Source organism: Engraulis encrasicolus, chromosome 17 (assembly GCF_034702125.1).
Source record: "Engraulis encrasicolus isolate BLACKSEA-1 chromosome 17, IST_EnEncr_1.0, whole genome shotgun sequence".
Lineage (NCBI taxonomy): Eukaryota > Metazoa > Chordata > Actinopteri > Clupeiformes > Engraulidae > Engraulis > Engraulis encrasicolus.
In genome coordinates, this window is record NC_085873.1 from 11,629,910 (window position 1) to 11,650,308 (window position 20,399).

At 42.3% G+C, this 20,399-nt stretch overlaps 1 protein-coding gene across 1 annotated transcript in view; it reads left to right on the plus strand.

Moving 5' to 3' along the window:
• Positions 1 to 498: 498 nt before the first annotated feature.
• The window catches only part of polr3a (polymerase (RNA) III (DNA directed) polypeptide A), an 82,495-nt gene continuing 62,594 nt past the window's right edge, over positions 499 to 20,399 (plus strand). Inside the window, exons 1-12 of the mRNA XM_063221749.1 lie at positions 499 to 702; positions 1,197 to 1,332; positions 2,908 to 3,045; positions 7,046 to 7,217; positions 8,233 to 8,387; positions 8,993 to 9,232; positions 11,575 to 11,737; positions 12,384 to 12,520; positions 12,923 to 13,026; positions 13,584 to 13,725; positions 16,100 to 16,240; positions 17,123 to 17,192. Of these exons, the coding sequence (XP_063077819.1) occupies positions 659 to 702; positions 1,197 to 1,332; positions 2,908 to 3,045; positions 7,046 to 7,217; positions 8,233 to 8,387; positions 8,993 to 9,232; positions 11,575 to 11,737; positions 12,384 to 12,520; positions 12,923 to 13,026; positions 13,584 to 13,725; positions 16,100 to 16,240; positions 17,123 to 17,192 (1,642 nt within the window). The 5' untranslated portion in view covers positions 499 to 658. The remainder of the gene's footprint in view (positions 703 to 1,196; positions 1,333 to 2,907; positions 3,046 to 7,045; positions 7,218 to 8,232; positions 8,388 to 8,992; positions 9,233 to 11,574; positions 11,738 to 12,383; positions 12,521 to 12,922; positions 13,027 to 13,583; positions 13,726 to 16,099; positions 16,241 to 17,122; positions 17,193 to 20,399) is intronic.

Here is a 20,399-nt window from a genome sequence, read left to right on the forward strand (position 1 = left end):
TGCTGAAGGTAGATGCATACCTCCATGACATAGTCCCCATCCAGTTGTAGGCTATAGTTTTGTATGCCTTTTTTTCCCACACACATTTCCCCCCCTGAAGGTTCACCAAGTGATAACTAGGATGAATGTAGAAAAAAACACCCCTACATCATTTAGCTAAATGTGAGGGTGTTAAATCTTCCATTGTCTGGTAGGCCTACCGGATAATCATAATGTGATATTATCTCGTTTTTTTCTAGGCCTATAGACCTAATTCCTATGGTTTTGTTACAGGCGATGACAGTGATGAGACTGAACAACAGAAGGTAGAGTGCGCCATCTGCCGGTCACATAAGCAGTTGCACTCTATCAAATGAAGCACGTGTATTCCTAACCGATAGATGGCAGTACAATTATTTCATTAAACTATGAAAGCATGCCGGTGTTGTCTTTCTTGAACACGTTCTCTGCGTGCAGGTCAAAGGTCAAAATGTGTGTTGTTGATTTTCGGCATGGGCTGTAGCTGGTCGCAAAGTGATTGCATGTAACTTGTGACGCCAACGTGTTGAAGTACAGAAATGCTTTGAAAATAGACTGTGTAATTTGACAGTGTTCATCAACTAACGCGGGAGATTGGTGTATCCTACCTGCTGTGTTGGGTGTCGAATAAGCCAACATCATGGTGAAGGAACAATTTAGGGAGACGGATGTGGCGAAGAAAATGTAAGAAGCCTGGTTAGCTTAGCTATGTCATGACCATTTCTGAAACTAAATCAACATGTCCCAAACAATTGCAACCGGTTATCCTATAGTTGTAGACATTTCTTACTTCGGTAATTCTAATGTGCATTCACCACAGCATAACATGTCTAAACAAGTAATGATACGACTCCGCTTTCTATATGTCAGCACGTGAGCCATGTCATTTTAGCATGCACTGACTTGGCTAAATGTATTTGCAATTCGTTGGACTCCAGTGATCCATACGTTGGTTGATGATTAGAAATCAATCACTGTTGGTCACAAACGAGAGGGGACATTTGATATGATAACAGTCACTCGTTAGGTGACTTATTTAGCTGTCAGTGTTCAAATACAGACAGGCTACTGTCTATCATTTCGATGACAACCTGCTGATACCTGTGTACACAACATGCAAACTGCTATGCTGGTGTAGTTTTTAACAATACATTTCCTGTCTTTCCATCACGATACAGAAGCCACATCTGTTTTGGGATGAAATCCGCAGAGCAGATGCGGCAACAGGCGCACATCCAGGTGGTCAGCAAAAACTTGTACAGTCAGGACACCAGTCACACGCCACTCTCTTATGGAGTCCTGGACCACCGCATGGTACAGTAATCTACATAGGCTACTAGATAAATGCATGAGTACGAATGAATGAATGAAACTTGAAAGAATGAGAATAATTTGTTTAATAGGGAGCATGCTTATTCTGATAAACAGCTGTATATGAAAATCCAGGAATGTTATATAAGCTTACACCAGAATTATCAACGGTGAATATCTTAAAATGTAGTTGTGTTCCAGTTGTATAAGCTATGTATTTTATTATGTTATTACAAACAATATATAACCTGTGTAACTTATATTTGTCCTATATTATTAGATAATTTAATAGCTTAAAGCAGATTGAGTGAACTGCAGTGTGATCGAGTGAACGTCTTTGCTTTTACTGTATGGTTAGAGCTACCGGTAATTACCTTGGCGGCCTGGGTTAGAAGCCTGGTTGCTGGTCATAGTCTCCTCTCTTGTACTACTAGCATATTAGGGTCAATGACTTTTTTTTTAGTAGTAGTAGTAGTAGTAGTAGTAGTAGTAGTAGTAGTAGTAGCAGACATCAGGGGGGTGCAACGACAGCTAATGCCACTGATGAAATGATTGGGTTTTTTTTGTTTTGCTTTTTACTGGATTAATAAGAAGCATATCAATTGCTCATAATGACACCTGCTACTAAACGATATGTCACTGACCCAGTGACTCACACACATTTGCACACATTTGGTACCTTGGAGGCCTGGGTCAGTGGACGGATGGGGGTTTGTCTCCTGCCATTTGCTACAAGTATAATAATAGAAAAGACAAAGACTTTGAGCCATGTATTGCTTGGTGAGTCTGCTCATGAAAAGTTGGAAACACTAAAGTAAAAAAAAATCAGGCACCCACATGGCTTGTGTCGAAAAATGTTTATCACCCAGTGAGCAGACGGAACGTCTTCTGATTGGCTGAGCAGGTGTTCTTTATTCCCCAAGAGCAGGACACCTATGATGTCGTGCGGGCGTTTAAGTAGCTTCTTTTCTAACTTTCTGGCGAAGTGCCATTACTAATTCTATTGCATCTGGTTGTCTAGTCAAGACCCTGTTACTAATTCTATCGCATCTGGTTGTCAAGTCAAAAACCCAGTCGTCAATTCTATCGCATTTGGTTGTCAAGTCACCCCAACATTCTGCGCGCGTCCTTACATGCCTCCGATAGAGGCGCGTCTCATTAGATTAGGAAGTGGTGCCCATAGCAACGTACCAAGTGCAGTGGTTAATCTACATTCTCACGAAGCCTTAGTTCAACATATTAAGAAATTAATATTGAAATGCTGATAACCGGGTGATAAGCGGAATAGTGGCCTTCGAGGTGTCCCGATATCAAGGGAAAATGGACTTGGCGAAGCTAACAGCCATTCAGCTGCGCCGTCTGGCTGTTAGAACGCTCTGCCTCGTCCATTATTTCCCTTAATATCGGGACACCTCGTCGGCTGCTATTCCGTACATATTGCAGCCGCAAAGTAACAAAATAAGTCGGTGTATATAATGTATATAATTTGAATTTTTCTATACAAGCCTCGTGTTTGCCTCAAATGTACTACTTTTAGTGCTACAAGCATACTAATAACAGAATGTATCTACTTTTCAGGGAACCAGTGAGAAGGATCGGCCATGTGAAACTTGTGGAAAGAACTTGGCGGACTGTCTTGGTCACTATGGATACCTGGACTTGGAGCTGCCCTGCTTCCACGTGGGCTACTTCAAAGCAATCATAGGAGTTTTGCAGGTCAGTTTTTGTTATTGTTGGAAGTTTTGGTATTTGAAGCACATTTGATAATTTGATCAAACAAAATTCACAGTGGAAACACATGATGTCTAAATGTTTGTATGCACCATAATAAAAAAAAGACGAAATAATTTGTACATAAAACTGCACAATTTCAGCCTTTGCTTCTGTTACACAGCCATACACCAAATCATATTACCCAGCTGCTGTTGTCTCCTTGGCTTGTGTCGCAGATCTGTAAGACACCTGTAGAATCTTCCGTTTCCGTTGAATCTGTATATCTCCTGTGCACTTTGTATTTGCTTGTGATGTTGGCTTGATTATGTCCTCTTTTGAAAGTCGCTTTGGTTATAAAGCGTCTGCTAAATGCAATGTAATGTAATGTAATGTAATGTAATGTAATGTAATGAATGTACAGTCTGGGGTGATCTGGGGCAGTGCGCTGGAGCCCTGACCATGAATGGGCTTGAAAGCCCATAGGGATATAGGTTTGAGGCTGGCCTGGGTCATTTCCCAACCCTACCCAATCTCTCTCTCCTGTTCATTTCCTGTCTCCTCTTACACAGTCTTGTCATAATAAAGGCCCAAGAAAAGGAGTCTTTGGTGTCAGTTGAACACTAGTGCACCAGTGAACTCTTATCTTCGTGTCTCTTTCCTATTGACCTTGACACATCTAGTTAAACTGTGTGTGTGTGTGTGTGTGTGTGTGTGTGTGTGTGTGTGTGTGTGTGTGTGTGTGTGTGTGTGTGTGTGTGTGTGTGTGTGTGTGTGTGTGTGTCTTGTGATCCACAAGGCATGCTCCCACACCATGCACCATCCTAAATGTGCGTTCTGTGGCAGTTTGGCTTTGTAATCAGGTGATGGAAGTTATAGGATATGGCAGGGACTGGATATAGGACATGAATATGCCCGGACTTACTCAGCACAGACAGCTTAACCCTCTAGCTACCATAACGGCCGTGAACGTCCGGCTGGATCTGTACCATAACGGCCGCGGCCGGCTGGATTATTTTCATATGCAAATACGGCTGAATGGCCGTCATCATGCAGTTTTTCCAGCTTTCAAACACTTTGGCTCAATATTACAGACCCTCCTCGATATACTTTCAGTATAAAAACTATATGTTTATATTATATTATTTTTCAGTATTTTAGATTTTATTACGAGATGCGCCGCTTTATGCGATTTGGCAATCTGCGGTCAATTCAAATGACGGCCGTCCGAGATTGGATGGCTACAAACACAACCATTCTGTTTCTACAACCAATATACACTAAATATGAAAACTTCCAACCCTCTTCGATCTATTTTCATGGTCAACAGCACATGTTTATGACTATTTAGGCTATTTTTAGATCATGTTGTAGTCTGTGATGCCTGGCGCGTCTTACCTGTGCCAAATTGGGAGGGGAAACTTCCTTACAGCTTCATTCATGTCCTGTCTGCTATCGCGGACACTTCTACGGTTATCCTTACACGTCTTTGGCATGGTTTAGTTCAAACATTATTAGCTAGTGTAGTCCATTACCGTTATACCGCTTGAAACCGCTTGAAAACAGGACTTTTGGGTGAGCGACATTTGTTGTCGTCACATGATCATTGTTCAACTTTGACCCTGGATGGATGGATGGATAGACGAAGGATAGATAGATAGATGGATAGAGAGATCGATAGATAGATAGATAGGCCTAAATATATAGATATATAGATAGATAGGCCTAGATAATATCGGATTTTATCACATTTTTATCATTTAATCCACATCAAAGGCACTCTATGAGAATACTGAACAATTAATTATCCATAAATGATATACCATTTGAAAGTGTGGTTTCTCTACTTTAATATGAAAGTAACTTGTAATTGACACTTTTCATTTCTTTTCAAGTTATTTGACATTATTTAAATTATGACCAAAATGATCATTTTCCCTTAGAATTCCTGGTAGAATTCCGACCTATTCAAAAAAAATCCTGGTAGCTAGAGGGTTAAGGAGGCCAGCAAAGCAGTAGAAGATCCACGGACACTATTACTTACTGTTGCTGTAAAATATGTCCCATGTTGGTATATGATCTGCTAGACATGCTCCCACATCATGTTTTCCCAACTGAGCATGAGAATGACAGTTGGGCTTTGAATTTAGATGAAAGTGAAAGCAGTGAAAAAAAGTCCATTTAACTCCAACTCCCATTGTCAGTGGGGGTGTTCCAATATGCAACCTTGCATCCTCCACTTGGGCTTGCGGCCTCCCTTTTTGCTAATGCTCCGCCTCCATGGAGAAAACAATTAAGTGTCCCCGCTGTCAGTCTAGCCCAAAGAAACTCAAGAGAAAGAACAATCTCTTGGCGGGGAATGCATTGGCCACGGTGTAGTACGGGGGCGTTGCCTGAGGACAGAGGATGGAAAATTAACTCCCTTGCGCATGGTCATTGGTCAGTGGGTGCGATGGATGCCATTTTTGTACTCCCTTGCACATGGTCAGTGGGGGCGACACCATGATGGATAATTTGTGGCCAAGTAACGGCAGCTGTTGGTCAGCAGTAATTGCTGGGGGTAATTAAGGACAGCTGACAGACATTCACGCTGTCCTATGACCTGTTCCACAGTGAATAACATTTCCGTACTCCCCTCGCCATCATTTCCTACTACGCTGTTATGACGTGAGTAAGCCCTCTTGTCTCAAGCCTCTTTGGTCTAGCCACAACTATTTTTGGGGGACTATCTTCATTCACCATCCAGTTTTCAGATGAAAGAATGACTTTACAATTGAGCTTTTGCGAGATATTGAAATATAATGCTGATGCCAGTGATGTATTACTTCCTGGTACGAGGCTGCAAGTACAAGTGGAGGACGCAAGGTAGCATACTGGAACGCAACCAATGTGACACAGCACTCAAAAGCACACAAGTGGACACTGCACACAATGAAATTGCATTTATGCCTCACCCGTGCAAGGGGACAGCCCTCAATGGCGCCACAAGGGAGCAGTGTGGCAGGAAGGTACCATGCTCAGGGTACCTCAGTCATGGAGGAGGATGGGAGAGAGCACTGATTGATTACTCCCCCCAACAACCTGGTGGGTTGGGAGTCGAACCGGCAACCCTAACCGCTTATCCATGACTGCCCTATAGAGGATTGCGTTATAGGTTATAGCAATGTCAATGATCCTACTGGATACCAATACTACTGGACTTTCTCAGTGCAGTGTATATCTAAATGAGGGCAGACAAGCAGTGTGTTTAGTTGATAAACCACAGAAACTATCACTGCTGTTAAGGCAGTGTTTCCCAGCCTTATTTGTCTTGCGTATGAACCCCCTGAGCCTTTTTGTCATACCATGAGTATCCTCCTACTCATACTCTGTATTTCTACCGCTATTCCAATTAATGTGGATGACCTTGAATTTTAGTGATTGTAGTTAGTTACAGGACATTGATTTGATATTGTTTGTGTGTTTGTTGTGTGTTGGCGGATGTTCTGCGAGGCATGCTCCCACTGTGGGAGTCCCACATGCTGTCCTATAGCTGAACACTAGAATGACAATTGGACTTTGAATTTAGATGTTATGGGATATGTCAATGACCTAATGCAATATACTCGACTCACTCATTGTAGATCATACCTAAAGGAGGGCATCAAAGCTGTGCCTTAGTTCATGATTCAAGGAAAATATTACCTGCTGCTTTAAAGTATGTCTGATTGTGATGTGTTTTGACATGAAATGAGAATGACAATTGGGCTTTGAATTTTGTTGGTTGTGGTTGTAGGACAATGACCTAATGCTGTGTGTGTTTGTCGTATGTTGGCAGATGTTTTGCAAGAAGTGCTCGCACATCATCATGCTGTCCAAAGAGGACATGAGAATGAAAATTGGGCTTGGAAATGTCCAGTGCAAATTATACCTAAAGGAGGGCATCAAAGCTGTGCTTTAGGTGATGATTCATGGACATTGCTTACTGTTGCTATAAGGTATGTGTGTTTGTCTTTGTCTCTGGTAGATGATCTGCAAGACGTGCTCACACATTATGCTGTCCAAGGAGGAGAAGCTTCAGTTCATGGATACCCTGCGCCGGCCCGGTCTGGTCTACCTGCAAAAACGTGGCCTCAAGAAGAAGATCTCAGACAAGTGCAGGAAGAGGACCGTCTGCCTCAACTGCAATGCCTTCAATGGTATGCATAGGGTACATTGCAATAGCCAAACTCCCCCCCGTCTTTAACGTCAGTGGCTTGTGGACTCGTGCATAGCTAACGCCCCCGCTGGCATGGAGAAAACAACAAAGTTTCCCTGCTGTCTGCCGAGGCACCAACACTTTTTGGGGACATTTTCCCCATTTAACATCTGGACAGCGACACAGTTGCCTGGCCAAAAAGGAAACTTTAAAACCTTTTTTCTCAGTTTACCAGTAAGCTGAGTTACTGCGTTCTGAAATTGTAGAGCAGAACAATGTCAGTATCCAGAACCAGCACAGGTGTGGGCAATTAAGGGAGGCATGGAACTCTGAGGAGTAACTGTCTTTTTTTGAATTTTAGAACTCTGCTGTAGAAAACTCCATGGCAACCATAATTAGTTAGTCGCTGGGCCTAGTGGGTCTACCAGAACAGGTGTTGCCAATAAAGGTGTAGGAAGAAGGAACAACCAAATATCAAGATCAAACCAGGATAAAAAAACCTGGATTTTTGTGCTCCCACTTCATCATTCAACTAGAAGCACTCAGAGCGCAGACCTCCACCAAGGAAGCTGCTTTATGGAATGTTTGTTACACCCTATTTTCAGTTTAAGTCTTTCTGCCTTCTTGTTGTGGAGTTAGAAACTGGAATGTTTTGCCCTATCTCGCAATTCAATTTGCGGTCTCTAGGGGCGTCTAGATTTATAGGCCAGCAAAGGTGAAGAATCTTTAAAAAGGTTGTGGTTCCGGTTCGTGATCCGGATCACCACCAGAATTGAATCACTTGTGCTTTGGGTCATTACCAACAACTCCACAAAGTTTCAGCCAAATCCGTTCACAGGTTTCTGAATTATCCTTCGGACAGACAATCAAACAAATAAACGAAAGCGACTGAAATCATTACCTCCTTGGCGGAGGTAATAAAAAGTGAGATCAGAAAAATCCTGGTCTAAGCGGACTTTTTTCACGTTTTATCATGACCACTTTTTGTAATGCTTCCCTCTGTGGACTTCACACAGGGTCCGTGAAGAAATGTGGCCTGCTGAAGATCATTCATGAGAAGTACAAGACCAACAAGAAGGTGGTGGACCCCATCGTGTCGGACTTCCTCAACTCCTTCGACATCGCCATCGAGCACAACAAGGAAGTAGAGGCCTTGCTGACAAGAGCTCAAGTAAGAACTGTTATCTGGTCCTCTGCTCTCTTGTCAGCACCAAGCTGACTGGTTTTCCTCTGACGATATTTTTGAGAGACTGTCATTTGTCTTTTTTCCCACTGATTTAGTTTATCCTACTATTCATTTATTAGTTCTCCTGGGTCCCTCAGTTAGGGAAATGCAATTGTATGAAAGTGTTTATGTTCTTGTAATATTCTTCACATATTGTTCCTGTTATTTACCGTTATTGTCTGTAATTGAGATATTTCTATTCTTCTAATCAGGTCTTGACATAAACTTTTCCCCTTACTGACCATTTTAGCTAGTGGTTTAGTAGCCCTTCGGCCCTTTCACTAGCCAGAATTTTCTAAACCTTCATACAACAGCTATAATAATGAATAACCAGCCAAAATGGCTAGTGAGGCTTAGTCGCTGGTGTTTTTCTATTTTTTTATTTGATTTATTTCTCCTTTATTTTACTAGTCACATTGAGGTTGATGCCGCTTTTCCAAGTGAGCCCTAGCTTCATGTTAAAGTGTATTCCAGCTTATGTCAGCGTATGCCAACTCATATCATCTTATCTCATCCTATCTCATCTGAAATCTGATTTCTTTGTTCCGCAGGAGAACCTGAACCCGCTGGTGGTTATGAACATGTTCCGGCGTATTCCGGCGGAGGACGTTCCACTGCTGCTGATGAACCCGGAGTCGGGCAAGCCGGCGGACCTGATCCTGACCCGGCTGCTGGTGCCGCCGCTCTGCATACGGCCCTCCGTCGTCAGCGACCTCAAATCCGGCACCAATGAGGACGACCTGACCATGAAGCTCACCGAGATCATCTTCCTCAACGACGTCATCAAGAAGGTAGCGGTCCTATCTCACAGTGTTTTTCTGCACTGTGTCTATGTGGTGTCTCTCTGCCTCTTTCTGTACTGTACTGTCCTGTGTGGCATCTGTCTGGTGCGTGCTCTCTTGGTCTGTCTCGTTCTTGTCCTCTGTTTTTATGCTTGCCTCTCTGCTTGCCTCTCTGTATTTTATTTTAGGATAGAATGAGCCTTTATCGTCTCTTCTAGAAAGAAATCTGTTTTGGGGCACAGAGTCTGAACATTCACACACATTTAGCTACACAATAGACACCACACAAAAACAGACTAAACATGCAAGAATGAACCCAACAAAGAACATAATATGAACATCTATAGCCTACCTCTCGCTCTCATCCAACCACACACCCATACACATACACACACGCACACACAAACACACCACACTGCTTGTTATTTTTCGCTATTGCGCCTCTCTCATTCACCATGATGCTCACTGAGATATCATACTCGTTAGTTTCATCATGAAGAATCTGGCAATGCTGTCTCTCTCCCTTTATGTTTCTATCTCTGTCTCACCATCACCCTTTGCGTATCTCAGTCTTTAAAGGTTTTTAAACTTTTTAGTATGTATCGATGTGAAAAAAACATATGTCTCTCTCTCTCATATCTCTCTCTCTCTCTCTCTCTCTCTCACTCTCACTCTCACACACACACACACACACACACACACACACACACACACACACACACACACACACACACACACACACACACACACACACACACACACACACACACACACACACACACACACGATTCCTGTCTTTAACTTGTCTCTTAGTTTCTCAATTGCTACGTGTACATGATGTTTTTGAATCGGATCTAATAGATCGGATTTAAGTAGATCGGATTAAGAGTTATTTTGCGACGTGTATACATGGCAATTTCACTTAAATGCGATTAAACGTCTGGGGAAAATAAAGCATTGCGATTGGACTGAGGACTAAGGCGTGGGGGCGTGGTCGCCAAACCTCCGGGGAACTACTGGGACACAAGCTTATCTTCAGCCCGAAAATGAATTCCCTCAGTGGACTCAAGGCTGGTAAAATCCCCTTTGGGTCTGGTTCTTTCAAATGCTAGTTAGCACCCTCCTAGCTTAGAAAAACGAACTGGTGAAAGGGTGATGTGGAGTAACTTTGTTGTGCTTAATTACTTCGTGGGGCACTTTTACATCAATATATGGAAGCCACAACATTTATAGTCGCTTAGGGACTTTAAATTAAGCAAAACTTTCATGTGAAAATCAACAGGAAGTGCCGCCATCTTTTTCTCACTGACAAAGAGCACGGGCTCTTGGCGCCATCCTGTGGTCAACGAGCATGCGTGGAACGACCGGATTTATTGTAATTCTGATTAAAAGGTTACATGACAGAGGAACGTGTTTAATCGGATTTAAAAGAGGAATAAACCACCCACTTTAATCGGACTTAAGTTTAAATCGGAATAAACTTAAATCCTGTTCGGTAAGTGTTTACATGATGTTTTTAAAGTGGAATTAAGTTTTAATGAGATTTAAAGTGAGTTAAATCGGATTTAAATGCCTCATGTAAACGTACCAAATAACCTACTCTGAGTGGCTGATTGCAGTTTCATTTTTTTCCCCACTGGGGGCCCCCCTTGTATAGTGTAATCAAGGCTGTTGATTAAAACAGTCTCCCTCTTTTTTTCTTCTTCAGATTCCCAGGACCCACACCATAATTATATAGTTCTTATAAACGTAATCAGCCTATATCCTGATTGCATTGTTTTGACTATATTACTTGATGAATATGCAGTCTCACAGAATTCTTGGAAAATTGAATCAAGTGTATAAAAACAGGCTTTTGTGGCTGAACTTCTAATTTACAGGATGTTTTTCACATTTATTTCGCATTCTCATTTATGCAGAGTGGATGGAAACTATTCAACCAGAATGTTTGCTCTTCCCATCATCTTCACATCATTGATATTAATAGATATGAGGCTACTTGATTGCTGTATTCCATAGGATTAAACTATTTTTTTCATGAGATTTATATTTGTTTGTTCTTCAATTGATTTTATTCACTATTACAAGTGCAAAGAAATCTTGCACACTGTCCATTCCACCAACAAACTTTAATACGTTTCTGTCATCCGACCTTCTTCAGGTAAAGTTACGACCGAAACGTTGTATTAAAGTTTGTTGGTGGAATGGGCAGTGTGCGGGATTTCTTTGCACTTGACTGACAACCCCGCTGGGATAACATCGTACACACCTGCCAAACTACAGAGGTGTGCAAAAGCGTCTTTGTTGAACTTATTCACTATTACAACCATTTTGCATTGTTTGCTGTTTAGCATCGCATGTCGGGGGCGAAGACCCAGATGATAATGGAGGACTGGGACTTCCTGCAGTTGCAGTGCGCCCTCTACATCAACAGCGAGCTCTCCGGCATCCCGCTCAACATGGCGCCCAAGAAGTGGACCAGGGGCTTCGTACAGAGGCTCAAGGGCAAACAAGGTCAGTTGTGGTACAAGGGGGCTGAGGCTCAAGGACATACAAGGTCAGTTGTAGTATAAGGGGTTAGGGCAGGGGTGGGGAACCTTTTTCATTCGAGAGGCCACTTCAAATTCCTACAAGGGCCGTAAAAGTCCTCCAAGGGCCATGCTATGAACACAAACCAGGAATTCCCCTTGCACTTCAGGCCTTTATTGAAGGTGGCCACCTTTATAACAGACTCCACCTTCTCTAGGTCCCCTGAAATATAACTTAATTGTATTGCAAATATAATTTCCTCTCCCAATGTGTTTGTAGTAGGGTTCCTACCCTCTCCCCGATTCAAGGGGACATTAAAAAGGATTTTTAAGCACTTCCCCTCACTCTTGAAAGAATTGTGACTCGATGCACTTTCACATGCACCAAAATTGAGTGTCAGGGGCATAAATGAGAAGAAGTAATGGGACAGAGCCTTTGTTTAGGGGGAGAAGATTTGCAGGTCTTGTCTAACTCCAATGGCTCCCTGAAATAGTTGTCACTTGATATTTCCTGTAAACTGTGTATTTGAAGAGTCTGCTCCTGAAGTCACCATATCTACATCTACACAACTTTTGAGTAATTAAAATGTCACGTTTTAAGACTATTGGTGTACTCATGTGTTTGTGTACAGGGCGTTTCCGTGGAAACCTGTCGGGAAAGCGTGTGGACTTCTCAGGCAGGACGGTCATCTCGCCCGACCCAAACCTGAGGATTGACGAGGTGGCCGTGCCCATTCACGTGGCCAAGATTCTCACCTACCCTGAGAAGGTGAGCGCGTTTACCTGCTGTAACAATCATTTTAGGTCTGTGTCCTCAGTGCCCGACTGAAAACCCTCCCTAGAGAAGCGTAATAAGACCATTCGTGGATTACGAAGTAATTGAAAATGATTGGACTGCCTGTCAGGCTAGTGACAACCAACATGTTTCACTGTTTGCAGAGTGTGCATGAGTACACTGGTACTTTCCAACAGATGTAAATTAACTGGTAATCTGCATGAGATGTAATGGACGTGACTTCTAAAACTGTCCTTATTTAACTCCTTTCATTCTGAACCCTTGCTAGTCTCCTAATCTGTTTTAGCAGCTTATAAACACAGCAGACCATATTTATTCTGGTAGAATCACCTTATGAAGTGAACCATCTCCTGCTTATCAATCATACTGTTCCAGGTGAACAAGGCCAACATTGAGCTGATGAGGAAGCTGGTGAAGAACGGTCCGGAGGTGCACCCAGGAGCCAACTTCATACAGCAGAGATTCAACCAGATGAAGAGGTGAGGGTGCTTCTCTCTCTCTCTCTCTCTCTCTCTCTCTCTCTCTCTCTCTCTCTCTCTCTCTCTCTCTCTCTCTCTCTCTCTCTCTCTCTCTCTTTCTCTCTCTCTCTCTCTCTCTCTCTTTCTTTCTCTCTTTCTTTCTTTCTTTCTTTCTTTCTTTCTTTCTTTCTTTCTTTCTTTCTTTCTTTCTTTCTTTCTTCCCCCCCATGAGACAACTTCATACAGCAGAGACACAACCAGATCAGATAAGCTGTGTGTGTGCACAAGCATTCATGTTTTTGGAATCAAGTGAGCCATGTCTCTTTTGTTGAATGAAGATGAAAACTACAGTATGTAACTTTTTGTCTTATCCCCCAGGTTCCCAGGCGGCAGACATTATTGGATCACCACTGTTATAGAGCCTTTTTAATAGTGATCCTATCATATACATTCTCTTTTCCTCCAGGTTCCTTAGATGGCAAAAAGATGACCCAGGAGCTGAAAAAAATCAGATAAAAGTAAATTCATGAGTTCAAATATGTAAGAACCCTGTATACATCTCTCTTGCCCCTTCCCAGGTTCCTGAGGTATGGAAACCGTGAAAAGATGGCCCAGGAGCTGAAATTTGGGGACGTGGTGGAGCGTCACATGATCGACGGTGACATCGTCCTCTTCAACCGACAGCCCTCCCTGCACAAGCTCAGCATCATGGCTCACATTGTAAGTAACCCATTGATTAAACTCAGACTTTTTAATATATAAAACGTGTGTCTGTGTGTGTGTGTGTGTGTATATGTATGTGCATTTTATTTTTGAAAGTTGTCCAAATAAGCCTCAAGTAACATAGACCAAAAACAGACATACTAAAATGAACAAAAAACACACACCAGAAATGTTTTTTTTTTTTTTTTACATTTTGTTATGCAGGCCATCAAGCTTTAAAAAAATTGCTACCGGTAATTTGTTTTGTAATATTGTCTTCGATGGACAAGCTCAGTAGCATGGAACACATTGTAAGTGTGCCTCATATGGCACCTCCAACTGTATTTTTTTTATCCTTTTAATGTTTCAGTGAGTCGTCAAGTTATAACAGTGTGAATGGCACTTTGTGGAATTTGTCTGTTCATGTGCTGCAACCACACTGATGGGGAATGAGAAGTCTTTAAATATTTAATTGATGGCCCGTCAATGCAGGAACATGGAGTCACTTTATAGAGAAGTTCTAATGAGAGGAACCTAGCTTTTGCTCTTTGCTCTGAACTAAAAAAAGTTTTAAGTTAACGTCATGTTAAAATGACATTGCATCAGTAATGGATATTCATTAGGTTCATCCAAAAAGTACTGCTGACCGAGTGCCACAAGTGAGACAAGTATACCACAAGTGAGACAAAAGCTTGGATTCCTGGTTCTTTTTTAACCATTAAGCTTGAAAACACACAACAAATGCATTTGTTTTTACTATAAAATTGTTATACCATGCCAGCACCAGCAAGCTTGAAATGTTTTTCATTTTTGGAAAACCGTCCTCGCTGGGCAAGCTCAGTAGTACAGAACACGTCTTAAGTCGGCCTCATTTAAGGCTCCTCCACTCCTACGTTTTTTTTAAATCCTTGTAATAACGTTTCAGTGATTCTTCAACTTATAACAGGGTGAATGGCACTTTTGTTGAATTTGCCCCACAGCTGCCCATGGGCTGAAACCACACTTTAACTTAGCAGTCTTGGTAACGGATGAGGAAAGTGAAGTGTTTAAATTATTAATTGGTGGCCCGTCAATGCAGGGACATGGAGTCACCTTGTTCTAATGATAAGCATACAGCTTTTGCTCTGTACTGTGAACTAAAAAAAAGTTTAAGTTAGATCCATCCAAAAAGTACTGTTGACCGAGCGCCACTATACCACAAGTGAGACAAAAGTTTGGATTCCTGGTTCTTTTTTTAAACATTAGCCTTGAGGCTGCTTCTCCGAGGTCATTGGAGGACATTGTTACACAGGGTATATAGTATATTCCTACATGTCCTTCCAATTACTGTGCCACACTTTGAAATGGCATCTACTGGAGTTGTTCAAAAGGGGGAGAAAAGTTTTCGAAGTCAACTTCTTTGGCCACTGCAGACTCCAATACAAAGGCTTTTTTTCACTCCCAGAACTCCCAGAAGCTTTACATTAAGTCATGCTACCGTAGCATACGTCTTATTTTCCTCTCGTTTCTGAACTTGACTGACTCTGGCTGTGATTTCATGGTGAGCGAATCGTCTTGGGATTTAATGGCTTTTTTCTTTCCCCCCTTTCTGAACTCGGTGGCCGCAGGGGACTGGTCTTGGGGTTGAAGGGTTGATCTGGCAGACTTGAGTCGTGTGTTCTTTTTTCCTTTAATAAACGCCCCCTGGACCTTATCATAAGCCTTGCAATGCCCCCTGGATCATAAGCTTCCCAGCTCCACCTTCACCTCATCATAAACCTGCCAAAGCCCCTCTTCGTATTAAAAAAATAAAATTAACTTCTCCCTGACGCCCCCCCGGGGGGCTGTTGAGCCCCCTTTGAGAAACACTGTGTTAGAAGTCTGCATACGGAGAGGGAATATAAATAACTAATGTTCTCCCACTGCATCCTCATCCTTGGCTGCTGAGCTGCCCGTCAGCAAGGCATATTCAGTACCCCATCATGCTCCAAGGGGATTGTTCCGGTACTGGCATAACTGTGTTGCATTCCGGATGAAGTCAAAGTCTGCTGTATTTGTTGAAACTGTACAGTATATGTGCAGGTTATACTCAGGATTTGTGTGTGCACTGAACACGTTATCGAGAAGACACAAGACACAGCAGACAACGCAATGAATTATTTATTGCTTTTACAGGATTTATTGATTTAATAAGGCCAATAGCAATGTAACAGTAAACAAGGAACGTGTGTGCGTGTGTACGTGCGTGCGTGCGTAACATCATTATGTAATGTTTATGTGTGTGTAGTGTTTGTGTAAGTTATGTGTGTGCAATATTTACACTATATTATGGCTCTACTGCGTGTCTATTGCATATATTATATCATGAAATCTTAGCGAAGTGTAATAATGTGATAATTTGACTTCTCGGCAGGCGCGAGTTAAGCCCCACCGGACATTCCGCTTCAACGAGTGCGTGTGCACGCCCTACAATGCCGACTTTGACGGGGACGAGATGAACTTGCATCTGCCCCAGACGGAAGAGGCCAAGGCAGAGGCTCTCGTACTCATGGGGGTAAGATACAAGATGGAGATATACTGTAAGTAAGGGATAACGGCCGACAAGGTGACCGATTCCACAAAGTTAATGGTGAGGCGTCAGCTCTAAACTCTGGCGATATGCGCCGCATAGTAGAGGCGGAGTTGCCTCGAAGGCCGTTATCCCACTTATCTGCCCGTTACGGTAGGGTACTTTTTAAAATCTATGGCTGTCTGTAAAGTTGTAGGAGCCATGCCAACTTCACCAGAATCTTGTGAGCAAGATAGACGCATTGCTAAGCGGGCGATTCTACGCCGAAGATTCTTTGTGCGTCTAACTTAGTCGCACACTTGACGCCTGATAAGTTCCACGGAATTAATTGTCAGCCCATCGGCCAATCAGAAAAGAGAATTCTGTTGCGAAGGCAGATAAGATGAATAGATGCAATCGATATGGATAGATGATGGATATCTGGCTCTGTATCTCAATGGATGGATGGATGGATGGATGGATAAATGGTGGATGAATGAAGGAAGGATAAATGGATAGCCCTTGATCTTGTTCTTGTAGTAGGATAAATGGATGGATGGAAGGATGAGGCCAAGGCAGAGGCTTTCGCCATAATGGGTGTTAGATATCAGGATGGGTGCATGAACTGTTGGAGGGAGGATTTAAATGTTAGAAAGTGCAGTCAGAACTCCTAAACATTTACTTGTCCTAATCTCTCTCTCTCACTTTCTGATCTCTCTCTCTCTCTCTCTCTCTCTCTCTCTCTCTCTCTCTCTCTCCCATCCCCCATCTCTCTTGCTCATCTCACGCCATTTCTCTATCTCACCTTCTCTATCTCACTTCTCTATCTCACCATCACCTCTATCATCTCTCTCTCTCCTTCCCACTGCTTCTCTCTCCTCCCTGCAGACCAAAGCCAACTTGGTGACCCCGCGTAATGGGGAGCCGTTGATTGCGGCCATTCAGGACTTCCTCACAGGTGAGCTTCATATGTTTTCATGCCCACTTGCTCCTTTCATCGAGTACAGTAAGTGTCAGGCCCTCATGACTTCAACTGCGGAAATTGACCCACCGTTTCATTCACACGCTGACTAAATCGACTGTGACTGTGCTGACGTTTTTTTTTTCCTCGAATGTGAAGGAGGTTGTTCAGAAATCACAGCCCAGTGGTCTCTGTGGGACAATCATGCGTGACCTTCTGCCTATACTTCTTTTGTTCCTTTTCATTCCTCTCTTTCATTTTGTTGAGTCCTTTTGAGTGCCCGCTCGCTGTTTCCTTTGCCCGCTAAGCCGACTGCTGTGAGAAATCATTTTGTTTTTATTATTTAAATGAGTACTTGTTAAAATATGGAGGATATGGGTCAGAAAACACAGCGTGCAGTTTCCGGCGTTCATTAAACGCTTTTCCCCTGCTGTTTTGTGCCCAGCCGACTGAATCAATCCTGCCTGTGTGTGGCCAATTTCACTTGTGGCTTAATAAGTGTTGCGTTTACTCTACCAGTAACATTTGTACGTTTAGACATGGAGAGAAGGGCCTGTCACTCTTCAAACACCAAATTGCTGCTTTAGTTGCACGTCAAACGGAACAATTAAAAAAGGGGTTTTGACATTTTTTACTTGTGAAATTTCAACAGTGGTTTTTAACAAGGCAATCCAATTAATGGGAGCCTTTTCTGGAGTCCAGTTGGGTTTTTTGGGAAATATTGAAGTGAGCGTAAGTCAATGAGTGCACTGAGTTGGAACACAGCAAGGTGGAAAAGTCTGTGCTATGGCAGAGATGCATTGGGCTCGCCACATCCAGCTGGAGGTGTTAGAGACTTTGGCATGGGGCCAGCTAAGACCCAGATGCTGTTATTCAGCCTGCTGTCAGAAGAACTGATTTTCACACCAATTAAACTGGTTGTTGAACCGTGTGCTTGTCGGTGACCGACGGTCCATGTTCCATGTGCCAGTATGTGAGCACATGATGTATTACACCCGCAAACCTTACCCTTTCCCTCTCATCCATCTTTTCCCCTCTGTCCCGTCCCGTCCCGTCCCGTCCCGTCCCGTCCCGTCCCGTCCCGTCCCGTCCCTTTTTTGGTCATTCTCTGGTCGATTGTCCTCTGCTCTTCCTTTTCAATTAATCTTCTCCTCTCTCTCACACAGTCTCTCCTCCTCTTCACCTCCTCTTCTCTCCTCTCCTCTCCTCTCCTCTCCTCTCCTCTCCTCTCCTTCCAACTCTCTGCTGTCCTCTCTGAACCAGAGAACAATTGGCCTATCTGTGCGGTAAGAGAGTATTGAAAGACTGCCACTATGTTGTTTAATAAGCATACTGGTAGTTAGTGTTTGTAACTGCTCTCAGGGGTTTTAGGTAACACTTTAGAATAATGGTCAGGTTTAATTAACCCATTGACGCCTAAGGCATCTGGAAAAAAGGGTGCTGAATGCCTGAGCCCTTTTTAAGAAAAGCTGGCCTCAGCCTATAAAAAGCTAAATATCTCAGCTTCTGAAGCACATAAAAATATGCACTAAGTTTAGGGATGCAAATTATCGATTAATTCATTAATCATTAGTTGATAGTGTTATCGATCGACTTTCGATTAATTGATAAGCGGCGTTTTTTTCACCTGAATTTCATAGGGCCTTTTAAAATATCAGCTAAATAGTTAAAACACTGAGTTCAAAAAGTATATTGTTGTATTAAATTATATTATGATCATTAAGCCCATATTGTATTTTATTGTATGATGTTATATTATATTATTATAATATAATTATAATTATGCATTAGGAAAAGAAAGCTGTTTACTATGGCATCTCCACACCACCTTTGGGGAGGCATTGCTTTCACCCAGGAGTGAACTAGTAGCCCCACGCCCCCCTCTGTCGCCTTATATGACAGACAACGTTGAGTGAAACGTGATCAGACTCAGTACTTGTCTGCATATGTGTCAGCCAACCACAAGCATTCTAATTTAATACGCTTCAAAATAAAGAAATGCTATATGTTGTGTAGTGTGTTGTTGTCCATAATGGATAGTAATGTCAACAAAGTTCGTTTCTGAAGAAAAAAAAGTTATTTCCTGTGTCTGTAAGGAGAGCTAATAAGCTAACAGGCTCCATTGAGAATGAATGGAGCTATGACAACAACACTTACAGCTAACAAGGATTCACCTGAAATTGAACAGATGGTGCTCCTCTTCATGCATGGTCAAATATATTCATGCCCAGTTCAGCTAATACTAGTCTTGATATCGGACAGGGTGTAGTGATTAAAATTACAGCTCACAATTTGAAATGACTACGTTTGTGATTTCGCTAGTTAGCACGCTAAGCTAACCTAGCAAGCTTAACCCTACAGTAAAATGCTGCTTGCAGTGACATTTGCCTGTCTTGAAAGATCGTTTTTCTCATAATTCAAGCAGTAACAACTTACACCATTGGACTTGGCATAATCACAGATTCAAGTACACATCTCCAAAAGACCCACAAGAACTCTAGAAGTTGCAATGACGATTTAATAGATACAATCTGCGCACCATGGATTTGAGTAGGACTAGAACTAGAACCACTCAACAGTCTCTAGCGCCCTCTAGCGGTTAATCGCGATTAAAACATTTTAATCGAGCAACCTCTTGCTCGACAACTAATCTAAAGTCGATTAATCATTTGCATCCCTAACTAAGTTGCATTTAAACGCTAAGACACTCATCTTTCATTAAAATTTGTTCACTCATCTCAAACAAAAAGAGATTTTTAATAAAGTTGTCTCAAATCTCATGAACCTGAATGTTGTGTAATGCGGCTCCAGGCGCCAGGGCCAATCAGGCATCAATGGGTTGACACTGTAAATAATGAACTTGAAATTCAAATTAAATGAAATTAAAAAACATTTACAACTATTTGTAAATGAATAAGAAATACTGTGTTAACACATTAGACACAGTACAGGCACAGCAGTCCTGCAAGTTTTTATCCTTGAAAGAATAAAAGAGATGAAATGGATATAACTATATGGATGGATATAGAAGTGTTCACTGAGCAAACTCATACATCAAACGCATCAAACTCATACAATAGGAGTCGATTCCCACTCAGCTGTACAACCATAGGTTGGTTCTTATTCATTTACAAACATTAGTAGATGTTTTACTTCAAAAGGAAAAAAGTTTACCGCACACTTGATTGACATAATGCTCTTTTA